Source organism: Paramisgurnus dabryanus, chromosome 3 (genome assembly GCF_030506205.2).
Source record: "Paramisgurnus dabryanus chromosome 3, PD_genome_1.1, whole genome shotgun sequence".
NCBI classification, from domain to species: Eukaryota; Metazoa; Chordata; class Actinopteri; order Cypriniformes; family Cobitidae; genus Paramisgurnus; species Paramisgurnus dabryanus.
Window position 1 is genome coordinate 8,102,213 of NC_133339.1, and position 23,364 is coordinate 8,125,576.

Sequence of the window (23,364 nt, forward strand, 5' to 3'; positions counted from 1 at the left end):
ATAATTAACTATTTTCAAAAAAGATTTTTGTGTTAATTGGCTTACCAACACGACATATAAGAAAACTTTCAAAGCCACACAGGTTATCGTTTTGGTGAAGGTCTGAGGATGATTTGAATGGAAAGTGTTTATATTTGAATAACATTACATTTTTTGACATGCACACAGTAACATGGGACAACATGTAGACTAGTACAACAGATTTTTTTGAAAATATGCTCATTTTCCAGCTCCCTTAGAGTTAAACAATAGATTTTTACCCTTTTGAAACCCATTCAGCTGATCTCCGGGTCTGGCGGTACGACTTTTAGCATAGCTTAGCATAATCCATTGAATCTGATTAGACCATTAGCATCGTGCTCAAAAATGACAAACGTTTTTATATTTTTCCTATTTAAAACTATACTCTTCTGCAGTTACATTGTGTACTAAGACCGGCATAAAATTAAAAGTTGCGCTTTTCTAGACCGATATGGCTAGGAACTATACTCTCATTCTGGCGTAATATTCAAGGACTTTGCTGCGCAATGATATTACGCAGTGCCCGAAAATAGTCCCCAGCTATTGAAACTTATCGAAGGGACTATTTTTGGAGGCTTAAAAATCATTGCCATGTTACGGCAGCAAAGTCTTTGATTATTGAGTAAAACTCACAAGTTTAACTCTGGGAGCTGAAAAAAAATGATGAACAGATACAGCTACACAAAACTGACAAGATGATATAGAGGAAGGGGAATATACAAACATGATGACAGGTGGGGGCAATGACAACTGAACACAGGTAAAAATGATAAAACTATGATAAAGAACACAATTATAACAATGAACATGACAAAGACTAAACTGTCACACACACATTTATTTCTAATCCTATACGTAATAAAACGCTGACAATGGCTCGATTACGGTTTCTTAAAAAAAAACATTGAGGAACGCTGTTGCGTTGTAAAATGTTTGCAGCATCAAAATACAGTTAGGTGTTTAGACAGAGTCAGTTACGTAAACCTCATGCTTAAATATATTAACAAAAATACATTTATAGAAAAATCAAGCTGTCATTTTACATGCTCTTGTGTCTGGTGTCCCCTAGCAGGGCTTTAGTTCGCCCGGCTCTATCATAGTGCACATAGTGTCCAAATCCTTTTGTGGCCTCTGTGGACAGATTGACACCCTACTGCTGTTGTGTTGCAAATCTTTCCTGGCTCCTCCTCCTCCATTCCTCCTCCTCCATGTTTTGGACCAAATCATTTCCTGGCATGAATACTGGTCTGTTCAGTTTGAAGACTCACTACAGCTGTGTGTAAATCTCTTTTACTATGGTTTTAGTGGAAACACTTCTCCTGAATGTCTCCAGCACAGGAGCTGTACTCACTGCTCTTCTGCTGCTTTTGGTTATTTACTTCTGCTTCAGGTCTCCAGAAGATGACCAAGAACCTCCAGGACCCAAACCACTGCCACTCGTGGGAAACCTGCACCTTCTGGACCTCAAACAACTTCATGTGAGCCTCTGTAATGTGAGTACGCTTTAAATTTTATAGATTTTCCAGATCTTTACCTAGTTTAATCCACAGTTACAGACCTAAGCGAATGTGTGCGTGTCTCAATGTTGTGTTCTTCCTTGAGGGTTTTTATTGAAACTAACTTGAAAATAGTTTTTTTTACATGCTTTCACTTAAGTCTTTGAGTTTTAACAATCGGAAGTGACATCCTTAGACCTCTGATTTAAAGTATAACATTGGGGGACCTTCCAGTCAATTAAAAAACAAGTCCATATAAATAATCCCTCTTAATCCCCAGTTGTAACTAACAAAATGATGCTTAATTTTGACAAAAAAATTATATTTAATTATATTGATCCAGATAAAAACTTTTGAACAAATGGGCCCTGGGTTGGGGGGCATGGATCAAGTTTGAAAGATTACAAAGAATTTTGCTACTTATTTGTCACAGGTACATGATTTTCAAACATTCCTAATGAATCACAAAGGCACATTTTGTACAGAAACAAAAATTAAACATTCATTAATACATGAAATAGCACACTTTAAATTTGGAGGTTTAAAGAATAGATGGATATATGTTAAAATTTAAACGGTTTTCCTTGCTCTTGTTTCAGTTATCCAAGAAATATGGGTCAGTGTTCAAAGTTCATCTTGGACCCAAAAAGATTGTGGTTTTGTCTGGATTCAAGACGGTTAAACAAGCACTGGTGAACCAGGCTGAAGAATTTGGGGAACGAGACATCATGCCCATATTCCAAGACATCAATAAAGGACATGGTAACACATCACTTTAACTGTCAGTTAAACACATTCTTTTTATTTATTTATATTAATTTGTTTGTCTTTTGTTGCATAACAACTGTATTATTCTATAAAATTAATGCCACAAATAAACAAGTCATTTATTAAAACTTAAATAAATAAACTATGCCGTTTCAGATGTAAATGTGATACCAATATGTCATTATTCCGATTGAATAGTATTTGAAATAAAAGTTAGTCAACACTTTTATTTTGGAGGTTTTTGCATGAAAGCAGGGGTGTTCAGATTGTTAGAAATGTAAGTGCCATGGAAAAGACTGAAAGCTCTTTAATATTTCGTTTGATGTCTGTGTATGCACAAATTTCTGTGAGCTGTGCACCCTGTGCCCCCTTAAAAAAATTGGTGCATGACGCCCCTGCATTTTAGTTTACCCAAAAATTAAAATTCTGTCATCATTTACTCACTCTCATGTTGTTACAAACCTGTATAAATTTCTTTGTTTTGATGAAGATATTTTGAGAAATGTTTGTAACCTAATCGTTCAAAATCGTAATATAATTTTTCCTAATATGAAAGTGAATGGGGCTCATGATCGGTTAGGTTACAAACATTCCTTAAAATATCTTCCTTCAACTGTGGGATCGTCAGGTTGCAACGGCAAGTGGTGTTGTGTCATCTGCATAGTAATGGTAGGAAAAGCCATTTTTCGAATGACAGAACTCAGGGATGTCATGTTGAAAAGAGCAGTGGTCCAAGCACTGAGCCTTGAGGTACCCCAGTATTGAGACATTGTGGTTCAGAGACATCACCTCCTCAGGATACCTTAAATGACCTACCTGACAGGTATGACTTCAAGACCTTTTCTACAATAGCAGCGCCAGAACAGAGGCACCCATAACCTTAAGGGTCAAAAGAAGGATGTGGTGAATGACAGTGTCAAAAGCTGCAGAGAGATTTAGTTAGTAGAGGCTTCCCTTGCTTGCCTTAGGGCTTCAATGACTGAAAGCAGTGCAGTCTCAGTTGAGTGACCACTCTTGAATCCAGACGGATTGCTGTCCAGGAGATTATTTTGTGTGAAGAAAAAGGAGAGCTGGTTAAAAAACTTCAAAACCCTGCGTCATCCCTACGGCACTCTATGAGTGTTTCGTTTCCAACACTCTGTATGTGGATAGACCAATCACAACAAACTGGGCCAGTTGACCAATAAGAGCAGAGTAGGCTTACAGAAAGGATGGGCTTAGACACACTGAATCATTGAACTGCTTTAAATGAACCTTTTCAGCATCCTGAGAAATGAGGTGATGTGTATTTTGAGAAAATAACTCCAAAAACAAACAAATTAACAACATTTTCCTGCAGGAATCCTCTTTGCAAATGGTGACAATTGGAAAACCATGAGAAGATTTGCTCTCTCAACTCTTCGAGACTTTGGAATGGGAAAGAAACTGAGCGAAGACAAAATTATTCAGGAGACCCGATATCTGCGGGAAGTTTTTGAGACTTACCAAGGTGTAAAAACTACAGCGTACAATTCATAATAACCTTTTTAAGTGCTGTTTGTATAACAAAACTTCTGTATCTCTTCCAGGAAAACCCTTTGATACAACACAGCCTTTAAATTATGCCGTTTCCAACATCATCTCAGCTATTGTTTATGGAAATCGGTTTGAATATGATGACCCACAGTTTAAAGAAATGGTTAACAAGGCAAACCAGAACGTCCTCAGGATCGGCTCTGCTGTCATACAGGTTTCCATTTTTAAATCTTCCTCTATGTGACACTTTTAGCCTTTATTGAAAATTCAGATACATTTGGTATTTATATGTGCGCTTCTTAGAAATACTGTATTTTCTTCCCTAATTGTATAATTTGCAATAATTTATTCATAAATCTCTGTATGTACCGATTATTTATTCGTATGTCTAGAGATGTAACAATTACCAGTTTAATGGTTAATCGTGATAAAAATGTCCGATGGTAAGTATTACTGCATCAATTTTTAATTACATATAACCGTGCCAGTGTCACGACTTGAAAACCTCTGTCCAGCATCAACCAATTTAACCAATAACGTGAGACAAACAACCCGCTAAAGTGTAGTTTGAGGAACATGCCTAGAAAAGATATACCTGTAGTTAAGGTAGCATGCTAAGAGACAAAGTTATTGGGAAACGCAGCCCTGATGTTTATGTCGTACTTTATTGACCTGCAGATCTACAACATGTTTCCAGTGATTGGGCCTTGGCTGAAGACCTGGAGACTGTTAATGGAAAGTGTGGAAAGCAACATTGCCGAAATGCAGGTCCTGGTGGATCGCTTACGGGAGACCTTTAACCCTCTCGACTGCAGAGGATTAGTTGATGCCTTCCTCATTCAAAAACAAAGCTTAGAGGTAGAATATCATTAATGTATTTATTTACTTATATTAACTTTAATTCTCAATCTAAATAATAATCAAGCATGATTTTTGTTCCTTTAACAGGAATCTGGGGAAAATGATTCGCAATTTAATGATCTGAACCTGCTCATGACTGTGGCCAACCTGTTTGTTGCCGGTACTGACACCACCGGCACAACGCTACGCTGGGGTTTACTGCTCATGGCCAAATATCCTTACATACAAGGTCATACTGTATTACATTCGTCTCTAATAAAATGTTCTAAAATGTCTCATTGATATGAAACGTTCTTTGTGTGATCTTCTGGGTTATAGATCGTGTTCATGAGGAAATTGACAGGGTGCTTGACGGACATGAACCGGTTACAGAGGACAGGAAGAATTTACCTTACACAGACGCTGTGATCCATGAAATCCAGAGACTGGCGAATATAGTGCCCTTGGATCTTCCACATAAAACCAGCTGTGATGTCAACTTCAATGGATATCTCATCAAGAAGGTTCGTCTTGCTCATATTGTATATTATTACACTTTACAGTGTATTGTTACAATGTATAGTATCTTCTCCTCTTAAAATATCCATCCCACCCCTCTCTCTCAGAATGGACAGAACAAAGCGCAAAGGTGGTGCTAAAATGCACCGTCCCCACACGCAGCTTTTAGATATGATTTCTTCTCTTCCTTAAACAGACCGGTGTACAACCATCATTCACGAACGTCTTTAAGTTTATAACAACAATAACAAAAACATTAAAATACCTTGCATACTTTAAAGCATGCAGCGTTTATTCGATTTCTTGATGAAGCATATTGTCCAGTGTTCCAAATGAGGGGGCGCTAGACCTCCTATTAGCATTGAGGGACCCCCTATAGAGCACAAAAATATAAATTAGGGGCATCCCCTGGTTTTTATTAAAATTAAAATAATACATGAATTTAAAATTCTTGGCTGTGCTACCACAAAGCGATGTGGTCCATTATTTGAAGAGTTTGGTTCCAAAACGCAATAAATCTATCAAGAAAGTGACAAGATGAAAACCTATTTTTTTCTGTTACAAACTTTCACATAGCATCTTGAGGTTATAATAACATTAAAAATTCAAATTGATTTTCAAATATGTCTATAAAAAATCGCCATATTTTTTTCTGCAAAATGCACGTTTTTTTCAAAATGCTATAAATCTATTGAATCAATATATAAATCTCCATTCATCTTTGCCATGTTGTATTCATTTAGTTGACTAGTGGTATACACTGATTAAAAAAAATAAACATTAAATGACATTAATCAAAACAATTACTTTGTCATATTAATAACACTGTCATGCTGCTGTCATTCTTGGGACGTCGTCACTGAACTTTTTTGACAGCAATCAGCTTTAAAATGTTTTGGTCCTGCTCGATTTTCATTGACTTCGCATAAAATAATGTAAAGTTTTTTATAAGGTCCTCTGAGATCAATGTGTTAACATGACAGAAGCTTGATGCTGTTGGGAGAATAAACAACAGCCGGCATTTTCCCTACGCCCGGGTGCCTAAAATTCTGTGTGTATTCAAAGTGCCGCTATTGTTGTTTACAATGCGTGGAATGGTGCGTTGTGATTGGTTAAGTGGATTTATTGCATTCTGCAGAGAAGGAGGACTGGCGTTTGCCGCGTTTTGGGGAAAACATGGGAGAAAAAATGACAGAATAACATGGCGGATATTAGATTTTGCGTAAAATAAAGAATTTACTTTTTATACTGACCAGATACAATATAAATTTTGGCGGTAACTTTAAAAAAAGGCGTTTATCACATTTTGGAACCAATCTCTTAATTTGTCCCACTAAACTCTCAAGTGCGCCTCACACTGTTTTTTGTCGGAATTGACAGATTGTTAGATTTAGAATTTGGTTAGAGGCTTTAAAAAAAATATTATCAAACAATTTTTCACACATCTGAGGGGTAAAAATGGTTAGGGTTTCAGTAAAAGGGACACAAGGCAGCATTTTTATGTTAATAAATCATCTTCGTAAGTTGGTATATGGTTAAATGACTCATTGCAGGATGAATGAAGACTCTCTCGCCCGCCCCTACCGCCTGTAGGAAGAATACCCCACTTCCAAGTTCGCTGTATCCGACCCGCCGTACTTCAGTCTCGCAAAGTCTCAGATATCACTAGAAGCAGGATCACTTTATGGCAAACAAGGCAGGCGAGCGAAACACGGCTAGCGATTGTTGCAAATGGCAGAGTCGGGGAAGCAGCAGCGAAAACCCTTGATGGAAGATTCCAAGAAAAGAAAAAGAGCTTCAGACCTAACCATACGTGACCATAGATGCCATTCTTCCCGGACGCGTCCTGGCCAGGATTTCGGGTGCGTCTTCCGGAAGTCATATTTGTCGATCGCATACGTCATAGAGGATTATTATTATTATTACAGAAAAGCAACCGTTACATTTTAAGGTAAGAATGAAAGTACGATTGCATGTCTTATGTTTTTAACTGAATGGCGTATTATATCAGACAGACAGACAGACAGACAGACAGACAGACAGACAGACAGACAGACAGACAGACAGGCAGATAATATTTAAATAATATTTGTCTAAAGTTATATTAGTAAGGTCTATAAGTTCATCTGGTCGAATGGCATTTTATCTTTGCTTGTCTATATATATATATATATATTTATTTATTTATAATTATATTATTCTCATGCCCACTCTCCCAAAAAACAAAACACGAAAGCAGTGGTTTGCCTCTTTCATTTCGGTCGTTCACGGGAAAAATACTATTATCCACAATAAAAAAAAAAAAATCAGTTGAAAAGGAAATATTACTTATCTAGAAATATTACTTATAGACATAAGTAGATTGGAAAACACCAGTTCCTCTGCGCAGATGGGTTGAGAGCTGATAAGCTTGGTTGTGAGGGGGGAGGGACAACAGTTCGTTTTTTTCGACAGTGTGTTTGAAAGCATTTAATTACTTCCAGACACTAGGGGGAGCTCGTAGAGAAATAATACTCAGACTTTCCTGGTGTCCCTTTAACTGTAGTTTGGGGTTTCTTTAAATAAAGTTGATCCAGGACCAACATAAAATGACGACCCTGTAATGACGGGGGGCTTGGGTTAGCTAGCGGACCACCATAATATTTGACATAATTCAAACACTGATCGTCACTTCAGCTTTCTTCTTCAATTAGATTTAGGTTTGTGTTGCTTCCGGAGGACCCTAAAAGATCGCGACACACACATTTCTTGGAAATAAATAATATCTCCCAGAAATCCTGTATAATTTAACCAATCAGAGGATGACTTTGAAATCTGCTCAAGTTTTTCCAGAAAAGTGCTCCCTATGCATCAGACATTCAGCCAGTGGTCCTTGAAGTCCACAACCTCTTCTATTAAGCACACTAATGTTATCTGTGTTTTCTTCTGAAATCTAGGGGACGTGTGTCCTGCCACTGCTGACGTCTGTTTTTCGAGATGAGAGCGAGTGGGAGACGCCCAACACTTTCAACCCTGAACACTTCCTCAATGAGAACGGTCAGCTGATCAAACGTGACGCCTTTATGCCCTTCTCTGCAGGTAATAAACTTACCAATTCTCATCCAATTCAATCTGACTTAAATGGGTTGGTGTTGTTTTAACAGTAGAGTTCTAGTGCAAATAGCGTAGTCATGTTATGTATGTCATTACAAATGCATTCCCTTCTTTTCTCTCAGGACGCAGGGCTTGTTTAGGAGAGAGTTTGGCCAGGATGGAGCTCTTTCTTTTCTTCACTTCTCTTCTTCAGTGTTTTCACTTCACTCCTCCACCTGGAGTCTCTGAAGATGAATTGGATCTCACTGCAGTTGGGGGTATCATCTTGAACCCCTCACCACACAAACTGTGTGCAGTCAGTAGGGCAGAAAAACACAACCATAATCCATAAGTCAAAAGTCATAATACCCAGCAAGCAACAACCGTCATTTCAGCTTCTGCAGGTCAGTGGTTCTCAAACTAGGGGGCGTGAGATGCCAGGCGCCAAAAATGTATCATAAATTTTGTGTAATTAAACCTTAAAAAATAAAGCTACTAACCAACAGCACTACATTGTGTAATTTAAAATGTTTTGTTTAATTCAAATTTAAAGATTGACATTGTTTTATGTCATCAATTTTCTTTGGAGGGGGGCACGGATAGATGCACCCTACCCGGGGAAAGGAGTGGGGGTTGAGGGGCATGCCGAAAAGTTGGAGAACCACTGGCCTAGCTTAATTGGGTGATTCTCATGAAATCCAGAAGGTGTCCAGCATCAGAATTATTAAAAAGCCCTTAAAGCCTTTTTTTTTTTGCACATATAAGATTAAGGTCTGTTTATTATCATTACCGCAACATGATATTACTTTAAATATATGCATTAACAAACTCATGTTTCGGTAATGAGAACTAAAAAGTTGTCTAGGTACTATGACAAACTAAATTTCAACTTTTATCTAAAGAAAAAAATAGGAACTGTTACCTGGTACATTAACTGTTAACATTAACGTTAACTATTACTGTTATCTTAAGTGAAATTTTTTTTTTAAATGTTAGTTCCTTGAGGGCTTAAACAATGATTGAAAATTGTTGCGGAGGATGAGAAAATTTTTCTTGGACACATTTATATTCCTTATTATTGTCTCTACATTTACCAATGATCACCAAATACCACATGTTTCTTTACTGTAAATGTTTATAGTATGACATGCATTGAAGCTTTTAATTTTTTAGATTTTTTAATTATAAATATTTCCATGTCAAAGAACACAAATCCAGTCATGGACACGTTGCGGTAATGAAAATGTTCCCCTTAAATGTGGAAAAAACAACAAAATTGGTTTGTATGATGTCATTTGAAATCTTGTGCAAAATAGTACATGAAGAGATGTTTGTAACTGTATGCTTCTTATTTTGATACTCTTACTTTGCATTTACTTTTATTATCAAAATGTTTCATGACACCTCATAAGTCTAATTTTGCGAGAATCACCCAATTATAGACCCAATATAGTCTAGCTATGAGTAACCCACTTTTAACCAAATTCAAGTTTATTTTGGCTAGATGTCGTTTTTGCCAAAATAGCTTGCAAGATTAAATAAACAAGGTGTTTGGTTTCATTTATTGATTTATTTCATTTTACTTATTTTTTGGCTATGGTTTATTAAATTATCTATTGTTTATACAATTTTAACTGACAGGCCAAATGTTTCCTTGTTTTATCTTAGATGACTGGTCTTTGTTTGAGCAGCTATTACGACATCTTTTAAATGCCGAATTGCTTGCTGGGTAACTATTGTAGTTTGTTTATGGTGCCAGGGTTGCCCCAGTTTAATGACATTTTATAAAATACATTAATTTATCATAAATTCTGTGTAATTAAACCTCAGAAGAATGGAGTACTAACCAACAGCACTACATAGTGTAATTTAATTTGTTTTGTTTAATTCAGATTTATAGTTTGAGATTATTTTATGTCATGAATTTTGGGGGGTAAAGCGAAATGTTTGAACCCCTGCTTTAATAAGAGCCTTCTGCCTCTTGCTGGTTAAGAGCCTGATGTTATTTATTTTAATCTTTAAAACAAATGATCAATTTATACTCACTGTTATGTTCAGTGATGTAAAGGCTTACAGACTTGATTCTGAACTCAGGTATTGATTTATGTTAAGTGCATCACCCATATTAAGTTCAAAGTGTATCCCTGGACCACAAAACCACTCATAAGGGTCAAATTGATATTAATAATAATAATAATAATAAAAACAAATAAGCTTTCCAGTTATGTATATGATTTGTTAGGATAGGACAATATTTGGCCAAGATGCAACTATTTGAAAATCTGAAATCTAAAGGGTGCAAAAATGTCAAAATATTAAGAAAATCACATTAATAGTTGTCCAAATGAAGTCTTTAGCAACACATAAATAATGATAAATCCATTTTGCTGTAAATATCTTCATGGAACATAATATTTACTTAAAGGTGCCAAAAGAATGCCTTGAAATATGTTAAATCGTTCTTTGATATCTACATACAGTTTCACATGTCCATTTACATCCCTAGGATTTACCTTTAGAATGAAATTGGTCTATTATTACCCTATTTAGAAGAGTCTTGAATAATAATGTTGAGCTCTGTTCTGATTGGCTGTTTCTCAGAGCAGCTCCTTCAGTAGCTCTGTGTGTGTGTAAACAGATCTTATGTTTGAGCCTGTAGCAGACGATAATACAGATTCTGAGGAACAAATAATTGTTTGATTGTTAATGGACGTTTCTGAGTGATACGTTTTTTTTTCAATATGAACCTGCAAAGCGTAACTGTAACGTCAATAGTAGAACTTTAGCATAAACGCTAGCATATAGCATTAACTAGCATATAGTGCTAACTCTGCAGTCACAACTTTGTTTGTTTTTAGCATTTTAACAACTTTGTAATTAATTTAATGTGTGATTTAATGTTGGGGCGCACATCTCGACTGTAACGTCACAGTTGGTGTTATGTTGAGATTGTTCTGTTTTCCTGTCTTTTGCGTGCACAAGGTTTACACAAAAATGTGGAAACAAACACGTTTAAGGCTCACAATATGTCATTATTACCATGTACAGAGGTCTTATTATTCATCCATGCCTAGGTAAATATAGTTTTATATTCTATGGCACCTTTAATATTCTTAATGTTTTTTGGCATAAATGAAAAATCGATCATTTTGACCCATTAAATTGTATTGTAAGCCATTGCTACAAATATACCCGTGCGACTTATGTCTGGTTTTGTTGTCCAAGGTCACATATGTGATTCTGGTCAAATGTTTGAAAATGTGTTTAATGTACAGTACCATCAATACCACACACTTGTACTATGGTCATTGTTGTTTCATGTTGCACTTCTTCAATAAACAGACTTTCACAAAAAACAAAATCATATTTCACTAAAACTACTGATATTTATTTTCATATGAAAAGTCAAAAACAGGTTTTAAATAAGAAAACTCTTCTCTTGGACAGTTTTTTGCTGGTCTTGAAATTTTGGACAGTTAACATGTAATAATGTACAATAATATAAACCAATGTCTCTTAGTAACGATGCTACAATAACGCTAAACTTCTATCATTTAACTTAAAATTTACTTAAGAGCAAACACGAACTTTTAGCTACTATAACGCCGAACTGTCATATACACTGAAAAAAATGATTCATTCAATTTACTTAATTTTTTTTTAAGGTAAGTGGTTGCAATCAATTTATTTAAGCTACATTTAAACAAAAACGATTAGTAAAATATAATAAAATAAAAAACTTTTGTTTAAATGTAGCTTAAATAAATTGATTGCAACCACTTACCTTAAAAAATTGAGTAAATTGAATGAATAATTTTTTCCAGTGTACCCATTTCAGATTTTCTGCAGGATTTGCTCACATGGCCCATCATTTCAAATTTCGAGGACTTCTGTTTTTACTCTTTGTAGTAGTGTTACGATTTTAAGTTATTTTGACAAATTTCAAAAGTGAGATTGGGAATTGCAACCAATGGCTCAGTCCACAGCTACGATAGAGCAGTTTGTCTGTTTAGGGCTACTGAAGAAACATGGCGACAACTTCCATGTAAGGGGACCCGGGGTGTATTTAGATAAAACAAAACATTTTAAGTTAATAAAAGCAATACAGTTCGTTATGTAAGGTCTTACTACAACACTGAATATATATAGATATGTATTTGTGAAATACTGGTGAGTGATAAAGTCGTCTGTGAATTTACCCTGTGAGAAACAGCTCTCAGAGAAAATACATCTACTTCATTACAGCCCGAAACAGAGGCGATGCAATTCGTAAGAATAAACACTTTTAGCTACGCCAGCTTGGCCACATCACTGCAAGAGCGCTACAAGGGGTTATAATGTGAATTGTCGTCTATAAAATTCAGACATTGTGCTGAAAGTTTTCGACATATGTTTCGTTGCTGGATTTTCAGACATTCTCCACCTTAATAATGTTCAGCTCTGTCTCGTGTGGAGACACTGGAAGACTGGTGGACTGGTTAGGTGGACTACAACTCTGGAAAGTCCCATTCGAACTGGTTGAGGGCATATCTACCGATTTATTATTCATGCCTGTGTATGAGTCTGTGTGCGACTGCGTATAGGGTGAATGGGAAAACGTTTGTGCATGGGTGAACGAGGGCACGCCGGTGGTTGGGCACTGCTGAAATCCGTTCATGGTGGCTGGGCTAAGCTGGTCCAGAGAGAACCCCTCAATGCCCTCGAGTCCCGAGTCGTGGATCTCGTTGTATCGTGTCTGTGCTTGACTGCACTGAGCGTAGATGCCCTGGCTGGGGGCGGCCTGGCTGAAGGGTTCAGCAGAGGCCAGGGAACAGGACGCTGGTAACGTTGAGGCAGACGGTGACTGCAGTACGTTGCAGGGTTCTAGTCTGGTCGCCACTTCTTGAAGGGTGCTGAGGATCTGCTTCTGGACCTGAGTCTGCTGGGCTTGCTCTCTTTCCAACCGGCCTTGTTGTTCTGCCATCATCCTCAGCGCTACGCCCAGATTTCTCAGTTCGGAGCTCAAGGACTGAATCTGCTCTTGCAGGCCGCTCACAGCTCCAGGGTCAAGGATGTTCCTCTGGGGAGGAGGGGAAGATTGGCTGGTCACGTTTTGGACTCGTGCAGAAGGACCTGCGTTTTGGGATGTATTCCCAGCTGCGGCCGGGTCCGGGGGGCGGATGGCTATGCGAGGAGGATGTTGAAGGGTGCGAATGGGAGTGCCTGTCCTTTGCATCCATCTCTTGGGAGGAAAGGGTCCTTGGGAGCCCCTCTGAGGAATAAAGATTTAAATAAAGATCCCAATTTTTGTGATTTACTGCATAAAATCTTCCTACATAATGTAAAGAACAGTCAGTGCAAATATAATCTTGATATCTTTAATATTGTCTGAGTAAGAATATGTCAAAGATTAAAATCAATGTGAATGTTCAGACTTTGATGTTCAAAATCTCATCATTAGATTATGAGACTTTAGCCTAGATTTCACAGACAGGATCACATATTATGGTTACATATAGAGGATTTGATGTTATAAAAATCATAAATATATCTTGCTAAACATAGAAAAGTGATTTTGTTAAGAGCAGTAAGAGATGTTTTTCTCAATGCTGTTTGATTAACATTAAACAGGAGCAAAATTAGGTAACTTCCCCTTTAAGACCAAAGTCTGGATCCAATATACTGTAATGGTACGTTCACACCAAACACGTATAAAGCATTAAGAGCAAGTGATTTACATGTTAAGTATGCAAAGACGCGTTAGACATCCTGCGGTGCGATTCGTGCGAATTACGCGGTTCTTGCGAATTTAGTGTTTCGTGCAAATTGCGCAAGTTGAAAAAAAAGAACTTTGGCAGATATTTACGCCGCTTTAACCAATCAGGAGCTTGCTCCAATAGTGACGAGATTACGACGTGGCGAGCTGAGGCAGAAATACGAAACAACAATGGAGGACAAAATCATCATCGTTGCATGTGGACACCCGGAGCAGTACGACACATCTTCGTACTTTTATAGAAACGGGAATAAAAAGGATCTTGCTTGAAAGAAAGTGAGTGAGGAGGTCGGACAATCTGTTAAGTTGTTAAAAACGCGCTTTACTCAATTTGAGCTATATATGAAGAGTTTGGTTCCAAAACGCAATGAACCGATGTTACTCGGGCGAAGGAAAAATGCCGTTGCTTGTTCTCACACGACAGCATCAAGCTTTAACATTATTTTTCTTGAAGTCAACAAAAATAAAATTTTAAAAAAATTACAGCTGATCGTTGTCAAAAAAGTTCAGCGACGATGTCCCAAATAATTTTTCGAACCTTAAGATGCTATGTGAAAGTTTGTAACAAAAATAGTGATTTTCATCTTGTCACTTTCTTTGTATAGAAAACACATTTTTATACAAATTAGTCAAAAATAGATTTTTTGCGTTTTGGAACCAAACTCATATAAAGACACATAAAGACTATAGACTACAAGCTAGCTAAAGCCGGAAAATTGAGCATATTTGCGTCTGAATTTTACACGCGAATAAAGCGAGTTAACTCAAAATGTTCAAGGGACCAACTATGCTTGAATAGTGCAATTTATTCGCTTCATTCGCCTTTGATGTAAATGCAGTTACACATGCGTTTTCTTTTTCAGCCGTTCACTTTCTCTTAAGATCTTAATGGTTCACTCATTTATTTATTTATTTAGATGGGACAATGCACATTAATGAACTTACAATAAAAATTGACGTAAATACGCCAGATTTAGCACAATGCTAATTTCCATCCATAGTGGTTGGGTTTATGAGGATATTTGCAAAGACGGAAATGTTGATGCATATGTGTATTTAAGGCCAATAAAGCGGCAAAAATGCTCACAAGCTCAAGGAGCAGCAGATGCGTGGTTTGCATGCCCCCTCACACAGAAACAGCATGTGCTTATAGCTCTGTTGTTTGTGTTTCAACTGCTTAAAATCACTTGTTTTAAAACTGCTGTGCTTAAATACATGTACAAACTTTTGTACCATGTTCACAGCAACCCTGATAGAGATAATATTCCAAAATCCCTTATCGGTGGAAAAATTTCTATCGGTTTATCATAGTGATGCACTGATGTATCAGCCGCCGATATTTATCGGCCGATTTTTGATGAATTTGAAACCATCGGCATATCGGCAATAGCACAAGAAAGGCAGATACCGATTGTTTATTAATTAAATGCATAAAGAAATCCATTATATGTAAAAAAAAAAAAAAATGAGTTAATGTTGTTAATAAAATAAATGCTGAATAGCAAAAACCACCTTTGAAGGTTGTCATGCTGTCTTATTATATTTGTTTTAGCTTAATTTGTGCCTCTCTTATTATGTTGGTCAGTTGAATGTTAATTAGATCAAATCCATGTTCAGTAAAAATAATTTGATGCAGAAATAAACTAGCTTATAGACCAACTGTATAGTATTGTATACAAGTGTTTAATATCGGTATCGGCATCGGCCAGAAGTTGTCTGTTTAAATCGGTATCGGCCCAAAAAAATCCTATCGGTGCATCCCTAGTTAATCATACCTAACGGTTTATCTCCACACCTTATAAATAGTACATGATTTTTTTATGATACTTTCAAACTTACCAAGTTTGGAGCTCTGGTAAGGTCATATGAAGCTGTCTGGGGTAACCCAACTTTTCTCCCATCAGGACCAGTGAAACAGGACTGATCTCGTCTTACTGACAGCGGCATCTGCTGGCCGGTCTGTGGTCCACCTTCCCTTACCTTTACAGAACACATGAAAATTTACTATGATACACAAAACTACAACAAAACAAGAAAAACTGTTATAGGATGAATCTCACTAAAACATTTTACCCCAAAAGTTTTGCCTAAAGTAAATGAGGTCTGTTGTTCATGTGTGTATAATATTTTTACAACTTTAGAATTTGTTAAAGGTGCCAAAGAATGCATTGAATGTTAAATCTGTTCTCTGATATCCACATAGAAGGTCTGTGGCTTTATTAAGTGCAAAAATGATGGTTTTACATGTTCATTTATGACCGTAGGATTTGCATTTAGAATGAAATGGTCTATTATTACCTTATTTAAGAGGGTCATGAATAATAATGTTGAACTCTGCTCTGATTGGCTGCTTCACATTATTATTCATCTATGCCTTGATACAGTTTTACATTCTACCTTATCACAAATTATTGCTATAAAAAAGTTAAATATACTACTACTAAATAAATAATACGGCATTTGGTATTTTTGTGTTACAGTAATAAGAATTGGATGGAAATATAATTTATGCAGTGTCAAAATGCCTAAAAGACAGCAAATTTTCTTTAAATTATACATAATTTATTTTGGGGTAAAAGATGATGCAGATGTGTTCTTGAAACAATCAAACACACCCTTGCTCGATGAAGCAAAGCTTTATCCAGCAGTCTCCTACGAGCCACCAGCACAGGATTGGCAGGCGATGGTGTGTGTCGTCGTCTTGCAAAATTAACGGCACTCATCGCCCCTGTGCCGCCGCCTGAACGTGGCACCTGGACGCCAGCGTGCTGTGTGCCCTGGGCCAAACTCGTTACGCTGACAATCCGAATATCCTCATCTTTATCCTTCTCCTGTGCTTCTCCTCTGCTTGCCGTCCCAGAAGACTGTCCCACCGAGGAAGACGTGGCCTGCTGAGAGGCTGCGACTCGTGAAGCTTCTCTGAGGAGGTTTCTCAGCTGCTGGTCGCTCCAGCCAACCTGTCGAGTCTCGCTGCTGCCCACCTCCCTGACTGACGTCGGCACCGCATGGCCGCTCCTCCCCGCTGCTCCGTCTTCCCTCCGAGCTCTCCCTTGAAATTCCTTTAGGAAGAGGTAGATGGCCTGCGCAGACACCTTAATGTTCTCCAGCTCCAGCACAGCCTTGATCTTGCGGAAGCTCAAGCCTGCTTCTCGCAGCTCCACAACTTTGCGCTTGGCAGCATCATCTAGTCTGCCCATGGTGGAGGATCGCAGTATTGACACTCAACAGTAGGCTGGATCAAACAGATCCTAAAAAAAATACAAAGACAGAAGTGATGTTATCTACACAATCACATTCAGAATGAAAACTGTATTCCAAGCAGTGTGCACTTGTATACTGCATACTTTAGTAAATGTATTACATTAGTATTAAATGTATCTACTTTGCATCTGAATTATACTACACTAAACGGAATATGGTTTAAAAATGAATTGGACTGTACTGCATGAATCTGGTCTGAATCTGAATTACACTGCACTGAATTAAATCGGTTTAAATCTGAATTGCACTACACTGAATTTTATCTGGTTTAAATCTGAATTGTCCTGCAATGGAGTAAATCAACTTTGCATTTGAATTGCACTACACTAAACCGAATATGGTTTGAATCTGAATTGTATTGTACTGCATGAATCTGGTCTGAATCTGAATTGCACTGCACTGAATTGAGTCTGGTTTGTTGTTGGTCCAAGATGATCTGCTAGTTTTGACCAACTTCCAACTGAAAAGTATCTCTATAATATTATTGAAGCATAGCCTACCTTCCAAGAAGGTAAACAAGCAATCGTGCTGTAAAACACAGCTAAAAACACAGTCCAAACTGGATTTTCCAGCAGGGAACAAATTCAAATTTATGCATCTACCCCAATGGTAGCGCATACAGGTTTAGTGCACTAAGAATACAATAGAAATAATTTCTTACCTACTGCGACATCACAGCGCTGTATTAAATATTCACACCGACGCTACGCGGTCACATTACGATGTTTACGCGCGCTTTTCTATCATTAAATATCACGAACAGAACAGTATACGCACAAAGATTCGTGTTTTTACTGCAAGAAGTCCATTGCGTGAGCACAGCCCCGCCCTCTCGCACTAGTCGCGGATGTATGACGTCAGATTTGGTTACTCGGAGGCGTGATATCATTAAGACGCGACGGTGCTCGAGCTCGTCGTTGAGTGTGAAGCGCGCTGTTCATTCATCATGTAAGTTTGATGTTTTGTGGGGCAAGTTTTGTGTTAGTGTTGATGATTTAATGCAAATATTGATATTAATCGAATGTATGGAGTGTTTAAGCGACAATTTTGATATTTAATGTTTTATATTTTGCGTTTTAGTAACGGTGGCGTTCGTGTGTTAGCATTAGCCGCTTAGCGCTACATGAAATTAATGTTGCTGATATGAAAACACAATGCAGTCAAAACAATAAATTATGATTATTTAAATTATTATATCATACATATGTATTATTTATTACTTTTGACAATGTTGATGGTTTTATTGTTATATTCCCGATATTTTTTAACTGCGTTTATATGCAAAACATAATTTGTATTAATAACGTAATTAGTAAGTTAGTGATTTAGTACCACGTTATTGCCTTTATGATATCGTGCTTGTACCATGTTATCGTCGCAGAACCTTTTACGAAGTGGATATACGTGGTTTTAAAATGAGATTTTGTTGGCTGTTATAAAATGGCACATATATTAAATGAATAAACATGTGCATTTGTTGTATTTACCATTTAAATAGAGCAGCCCATTCACACTCATGTATTCTCATTATTTATGTGTCATTAGAGTTTTATTGTATCAACAGTGTAGGGCTAAAGACATCTAAAGTATATGTGAAATATTTATGTAAAGTGTATGTATAGTTAAATTACTTATGTCATATATAAGTTAAAATGTTAATATTTTGTCCCTTCATATTGCATCTTTTTTATCTATAAATGTCACTTGAACATGATTTACAGTTCAAGTGTTTCTAAATCATATATTTTATATAATATCATGAGCAGTTGATGGTATGATATAGACATAAAACACATTGAGGCTGTAAACGGAGTAAAACCAGACGCATTTTCCTAACCATCAATGTTTTTGTTGTTTCTTCACAAAGGGCACCTTCACCGACCAAGCGTAGGGAACGCTCAGAGGATAAACCCAGAGAGAGAGCGAAGGAGAAACCAGCAGGAAAAGAGGGAGCAGAGAAAGAGAGAGGTCGAGATAAGATCCGTAAACGTCGCAGTAACTCCACCGGCAGCAGCAGCAGCAGGTCTGATCATGGGATGCAGTTCAACCTTAACTGAACTTCCTGTCAATCATTATAATCTTCCTTCACCTAACTATATGAACCAACAATAATTTGGTTGGATAACTTTATGTAGACAACTTTGTCGTAATGCTTTAAATAATTTTGTGTCTACCCCACTTTCATTTAAAAAATCCAGACAATTTACTCACCCTCATGTCATCCAAGATCTTTGTCTTTTTTTTGATCAGTCCAGGATTTTTCTCCATATGGTGGACTTAAGTGACCTGAACCCTGAGTGAATTATCAGTTTTTTTTTAAATAAAAGTAAAGTATTCCTTTAAGTATGCAAGCTTGTTTTATCATAGTATATAGTATTTAGTGACATTGCATCAGATAGCAGATCCATTAACTGACCCACAGATCTCTTAAACTGACCTAATGTCGTCTTTATTGTTTATGTCTGGCATCCTCGAACAGTCTACTCTCTTTCTTTGTATTAAAGTTTTTGCATGTCTTCTACAGATCCAGTTCTAGCTCCAGCAGCAGTTCTGGTTCCAGCTCGGGCTCATCCAGTGGATCCAGCTCTTCCTCTGGCACCAGCCGTTCTGGGTCATCCAGCTCCTCCCGTTCCTCCAGCTCGTCTGGATCCTCCGGGTCCCCCAGTCCGAGCCGCCGTCGCCACGACAACCGACGCCGTTCACGATCAAAGTAGGTTACACGCTTGAGCCAGATAACTAACCCATTCACACACGTTTTAAGATTTTAAGCCTGATCTTTGTCCAGTTTGCATGTCCACTGTTCAGGAATGTGTGACTTGGTGTCCTAAACAATATTTCCAAATTGTGTGAAGTCATAATGAATATTGTACTGCTCCTGATCACTTCAGAGCCTCCACGGTCCCAAATCATAAATATCAAACATGTTTGACTTGATCGGAATGCCCCCTATGGGATACCAATGAAAGTGAGCAAGCTGTAACTGGATGTTGTGTGTTTTTGTAGCTGAAATATGACAGCCACAAACGTGTCACCAAATCATAGTATTGAGTAAGAAGACTTACGTGTACAACTATGGCAATTGTTTATTTTTACCAAGTCATGGTAGGGATGCATAACGATTAATCTATAGCAGAATAAAAGTTTTTGTTTACATCATATATGTGTGTGAACTGTGTATAATAATTATGTATATATAAATACACACACATACATGTATAATTTTAAGAAAAATATATATTTATATATTAAGTATTTATATTTATATATAATATAAATTATACATTAATATAGAAATGTATATACACATGTAAACATTTCTTAAATGTATACATGCATGTGTGTGCATTTATCTATACAAAGTTATTATACACAGTTCACACACATATATGATGTAAACAAAATTTTTTATTCTGCTATAGATTCATCGCGATTAATCGTTATGCATCCATAAGTCATGGAATATCAGGGATTTTGTTTGTTGCTTTAAATGTTTGTTTCCACTTTTTAAAAACGTAATCCGCTTGTGACGTAAGGAATACCATTTCCGGGTCCAAGCCTCATCTGACTACAATTTAAACAGCTGTTTATTGGCACTGTTTATTCATTTCACACATTTAAGCATCATTTTCGTCTGTGAAATCAGGGAATAGTCGCAATAATAAGAGAAGGAATTCTGCATAATGTGTTGCGCAAAACTATTGCAAATCCTTTTTTCTCAATCACATTTTGTTGCAGTCAGCACGTGTGTGTGTGGTCAAATATATTTAATATTAACAAGATGCTTCACTGGTATTGCTATAAATGGGGAAAATCGCTGTGGTCAATATGGCCGCTCTTGTCCCGCCTTCCAGTAAAAAAGAGCCAATCGTCAACCGTTAAAGAATGACATCCTCTGGGGTCGAGGTACTTTGTGTATGCGCAGTTTCTGCCAGGTTTTGCAAACATGGCGGCGCAGTGACGGGACTTCCTTAAAGTTACTTTGATGTGATCTCACGGTCTGCCCGAATCCTCCGTTCAGAGGACTGTAAGGTCAAAATGCTTAAATCTGTCTTTGTCATTCCATAGATTTATAATTGATTAAAGTTTGAAAATCGCATAGTGTATCCCTAGGAAAAAATAAACGCGGTTTGTTTTTCATGGGACTGAACTTGTGATTGTGCTGTAATCAGATCCAAATCACAAAAACGTACCGATGAGAAAGAGAGGAAGAGGAGGAGCCCCAGTCCCAAACCAACCAAACTTCATCTGGGAAGACTCACCAGGAATGTAACCAAGGTAAGAAATAATAAAACTGTCAGTCAACGTTTGCTTGACTTTATTTAAATATTTGGCAAATGACTATTAGTTTGACTTGTCTATTTTGGACTTTCCACTATAAAAAATGGCTTTGTTGATCAGTTTTGCATGTGATTTCTTGTAGGACCACATTCAAGAGATCTTCTCAACTTACGGAAAGATCAAGATGGTTGAAATGCCCCCAGACCGCTTGCATCCTAATTTATCAAAGGGCTATGCTTATGTAGAATACGAGTCTCCAGAAGATGCCCAGAAGGCCCTAAAACACATGGATGGAGGTACGTGTGAGGGATGAAAGAAACTATATTGTAACAACTGAATGCAGATCAGAAATTTCTTACACCATTACCCTGTCCTCAGGTCAGATTGATGGTCAGGAAATCACAGCCAGCGCTGTTCTGCCACAAAGGATACGACCTGTCCCGCGAAGAATGACACCACCACGCAGAATGCCCCCTCCACCTCCTATGTGGCGCCGTACGCCACCTCGCATGAGGAGAAGGTTCGGATTTTAATGCAGTTTCTTTTTCATCCCGCTTACATGTGTGTATTGTACATGTTTGTTGTGTGTATCATGTGTGAATTGGACCTAACCCAATACTCACAGGCTTAAATTCAGTTAACACAGTTTTCTGCGGTTCGCACCTGTTTGCAAACATACAACCGATGTCCTTTGACCTGATTGTCTGTTTCTTCTCTCTCTTCTTTGAATAGTCTCTCTGACAGCTCTTCTTTCTTATCAGATAATTGCTGTGTGTCTGCGATTTATCTCGGCCAAAGCTGACAATATGTATTTTTAACAGATCTCGGTCTCCACGGCGACGTTCCCCGGTGAGGAGGCGCTCTCGCTCCAGGTCTCCGGGTCGCAGACGTCATCGCTCCCGCTCCAGTTCCAACTCATCCCGTTAGATTCTTCATTCAGGCAGCAGCGTACTTCAGATTCACCTCCATGATATTTCTCCCATGTGAGCCCGTTGCTTTAGATTAATTTGGAGATGAAGTATCGGGAGGGTTTTACTTTCACTAGTACCTCGGAGTTGTACGTAAATGTAAACGCCCTTTATAACATCTTTTTGAGTTGGTGTGAATGTGATTTGGATATTTTTTGCATGTGTGCTTCTACTAGTGGTAGATTTCTTTTTGTCATGTGTTTTTTGATAAATACAGCTTTATTGCTGGTTTGTTTTAAGATTCATTACTTCATTTCTTTCCCAAAAACAGAAATGTTTGTCGTTTTGTTGGTTGCATTGTTGGCCTATATTCCAACCTGCAGAAATCAAAATGCGTGATTTCTGATCCTGTAAACGTGTTGATCTATAAGATTTACAACAAATCAATAAACAAGTTTAACATCCTAGCAGCTGGAGTTCAGAATTTTGCATTTTCAGTTTTGTTTCGGAATATCGGGAAAAATTAGATTATGAATCTTAATTTCACTGTTCAGATGAGAAAGCATTATTTTCCATTGGCAGCCATAACTACCAAGTGGCTGTTTGAAGCTCAATTACAAAATCATCAATAGGGTGCCGCATGGCAAAACCCGAAAGCAAGGTAGCATTTTAGCACTTCTAGTACCGTCATCCTAAAGTCAATGGGGTTTTGGTTTAACTACATTTACATTCAGGCCTTGTCCACACGGACACAGGTATTTTTATATCCGTGACTTCTTATGTGGTTCGGCCGTTTGTCCATACGGAAACACAGTATGACGTCCCTTTTTTTTTTACAGCAGGAGGAAAAACTCTGGTTATAAAAATACCTTTGTCCGTTTGGACTTGGCCCAGACGCCTTTGTCCAAAGCGACTTACAAATGAGGTAAAC

The 23,364-nt window shown here is 37.5% G+C and overlaps 3 protein-coding genes across 6 annotated transcripts; 2 read left to right on the forward strand and 1 right to left on the reverse strand.

Moving 5' to 3' along the window:
• Window positions 1–1,097: 1,097 nt before the first annotated feature.
• On the forward strand, window positions 1,098–11,312 carry LOC135734226 (cytochrome P450 2K1-like). 4 transcript variants are annotated; one of them, XM_073813803.1, is made up of 10 exons: window positions 1,098–1,296; window positions 1,412–1,514; window positions 2,117–2,279; window positions 3,625–3,774; window positions 3,854–4,014; window positions 4,479–4,658; window positions 4,749–4,890; window positions 4,980–5,164; window positions 8,096–8,237; window positions 8,375–11,312. In XM_073813803.1, the coding sequence occupies exons 3-10, from the start codon at window positions 2,246–2,248 to the stop codon at window positions 8,581–8,583; spliced, it is 1,203 nt and encodes a 400-aa protein (XP_073669904.1). In that variant the 5' UTR covers window positions 1,098–1,296; window positions 1,412–1,514; window positions 2,117–2,245; the 3' UTR covers window positions 8,584–11,312. The 4 variants fall into 4 exon arrangements, 3 of the variants coding, with proteins under 3 accessions (XP_073669904.1, XP_065109219.1, XP_065109217.1); XR_010527207.2 differs by having other exon boundaries at window positions 1,240–1,514; window positions 8,375–8,635; window positions 8,821–11,312; XM_065253147.2 differs by having other exon boundaries at window positions 1,237–1,514; window positions 8,382–8,552.
• A 147-nt stretch (window positions 11,313–11,459) lies between these two features.
• Window positions 11,460–18,080, reverse strand: LOC135734222 (uncharacterized). Its single transcript, XM_065253143.2, has 4 exons — window positions 17,909–18,080; window positions 16,602–17,234; window positions 15,826–15,966; window positions 11,460–13,482 (listed from the first exon to the last, which is right to left on the reverse strand). Exons 2-4 carry the CDS (start codon window positions 17,181–17,183, stop codon window positions 12,640–12,642), a joined length of 1,566 nt encoding a protein of 521 aa, XP_065109215.1. The 5' UTR covers window positions 17,184–17,234; window positions 17,909–18,080; the 3' UTR covers window positions 11,460–12,639.
• A 37-nt stretch (window positions 18,081–18,117) lies between these two features.
• Window positions 18,118–22,900, forward strand: LOC135734251 (RNA-binding protein with serine-rich domain 1). Its single transcript, XM_065253185.2, has 7 exons — window positions 18,118–18,195; window positions 19,115–19,270; window positions 19,772–19,957; window positions 21,417–21,522; window positions 21,668–21,821; window positions 21,904–22,045; window positions 22,347–22,900. Coding segments are annotated over exons 1-7 (852 nt in total). The 5' UTR covers window positions 18,118–18,193; the 3' UTR covers window positions 22,453–22,900.
• The last annotated feature ends 464 nt before the right edge of the window (window positions 22,901–23,364 follow it).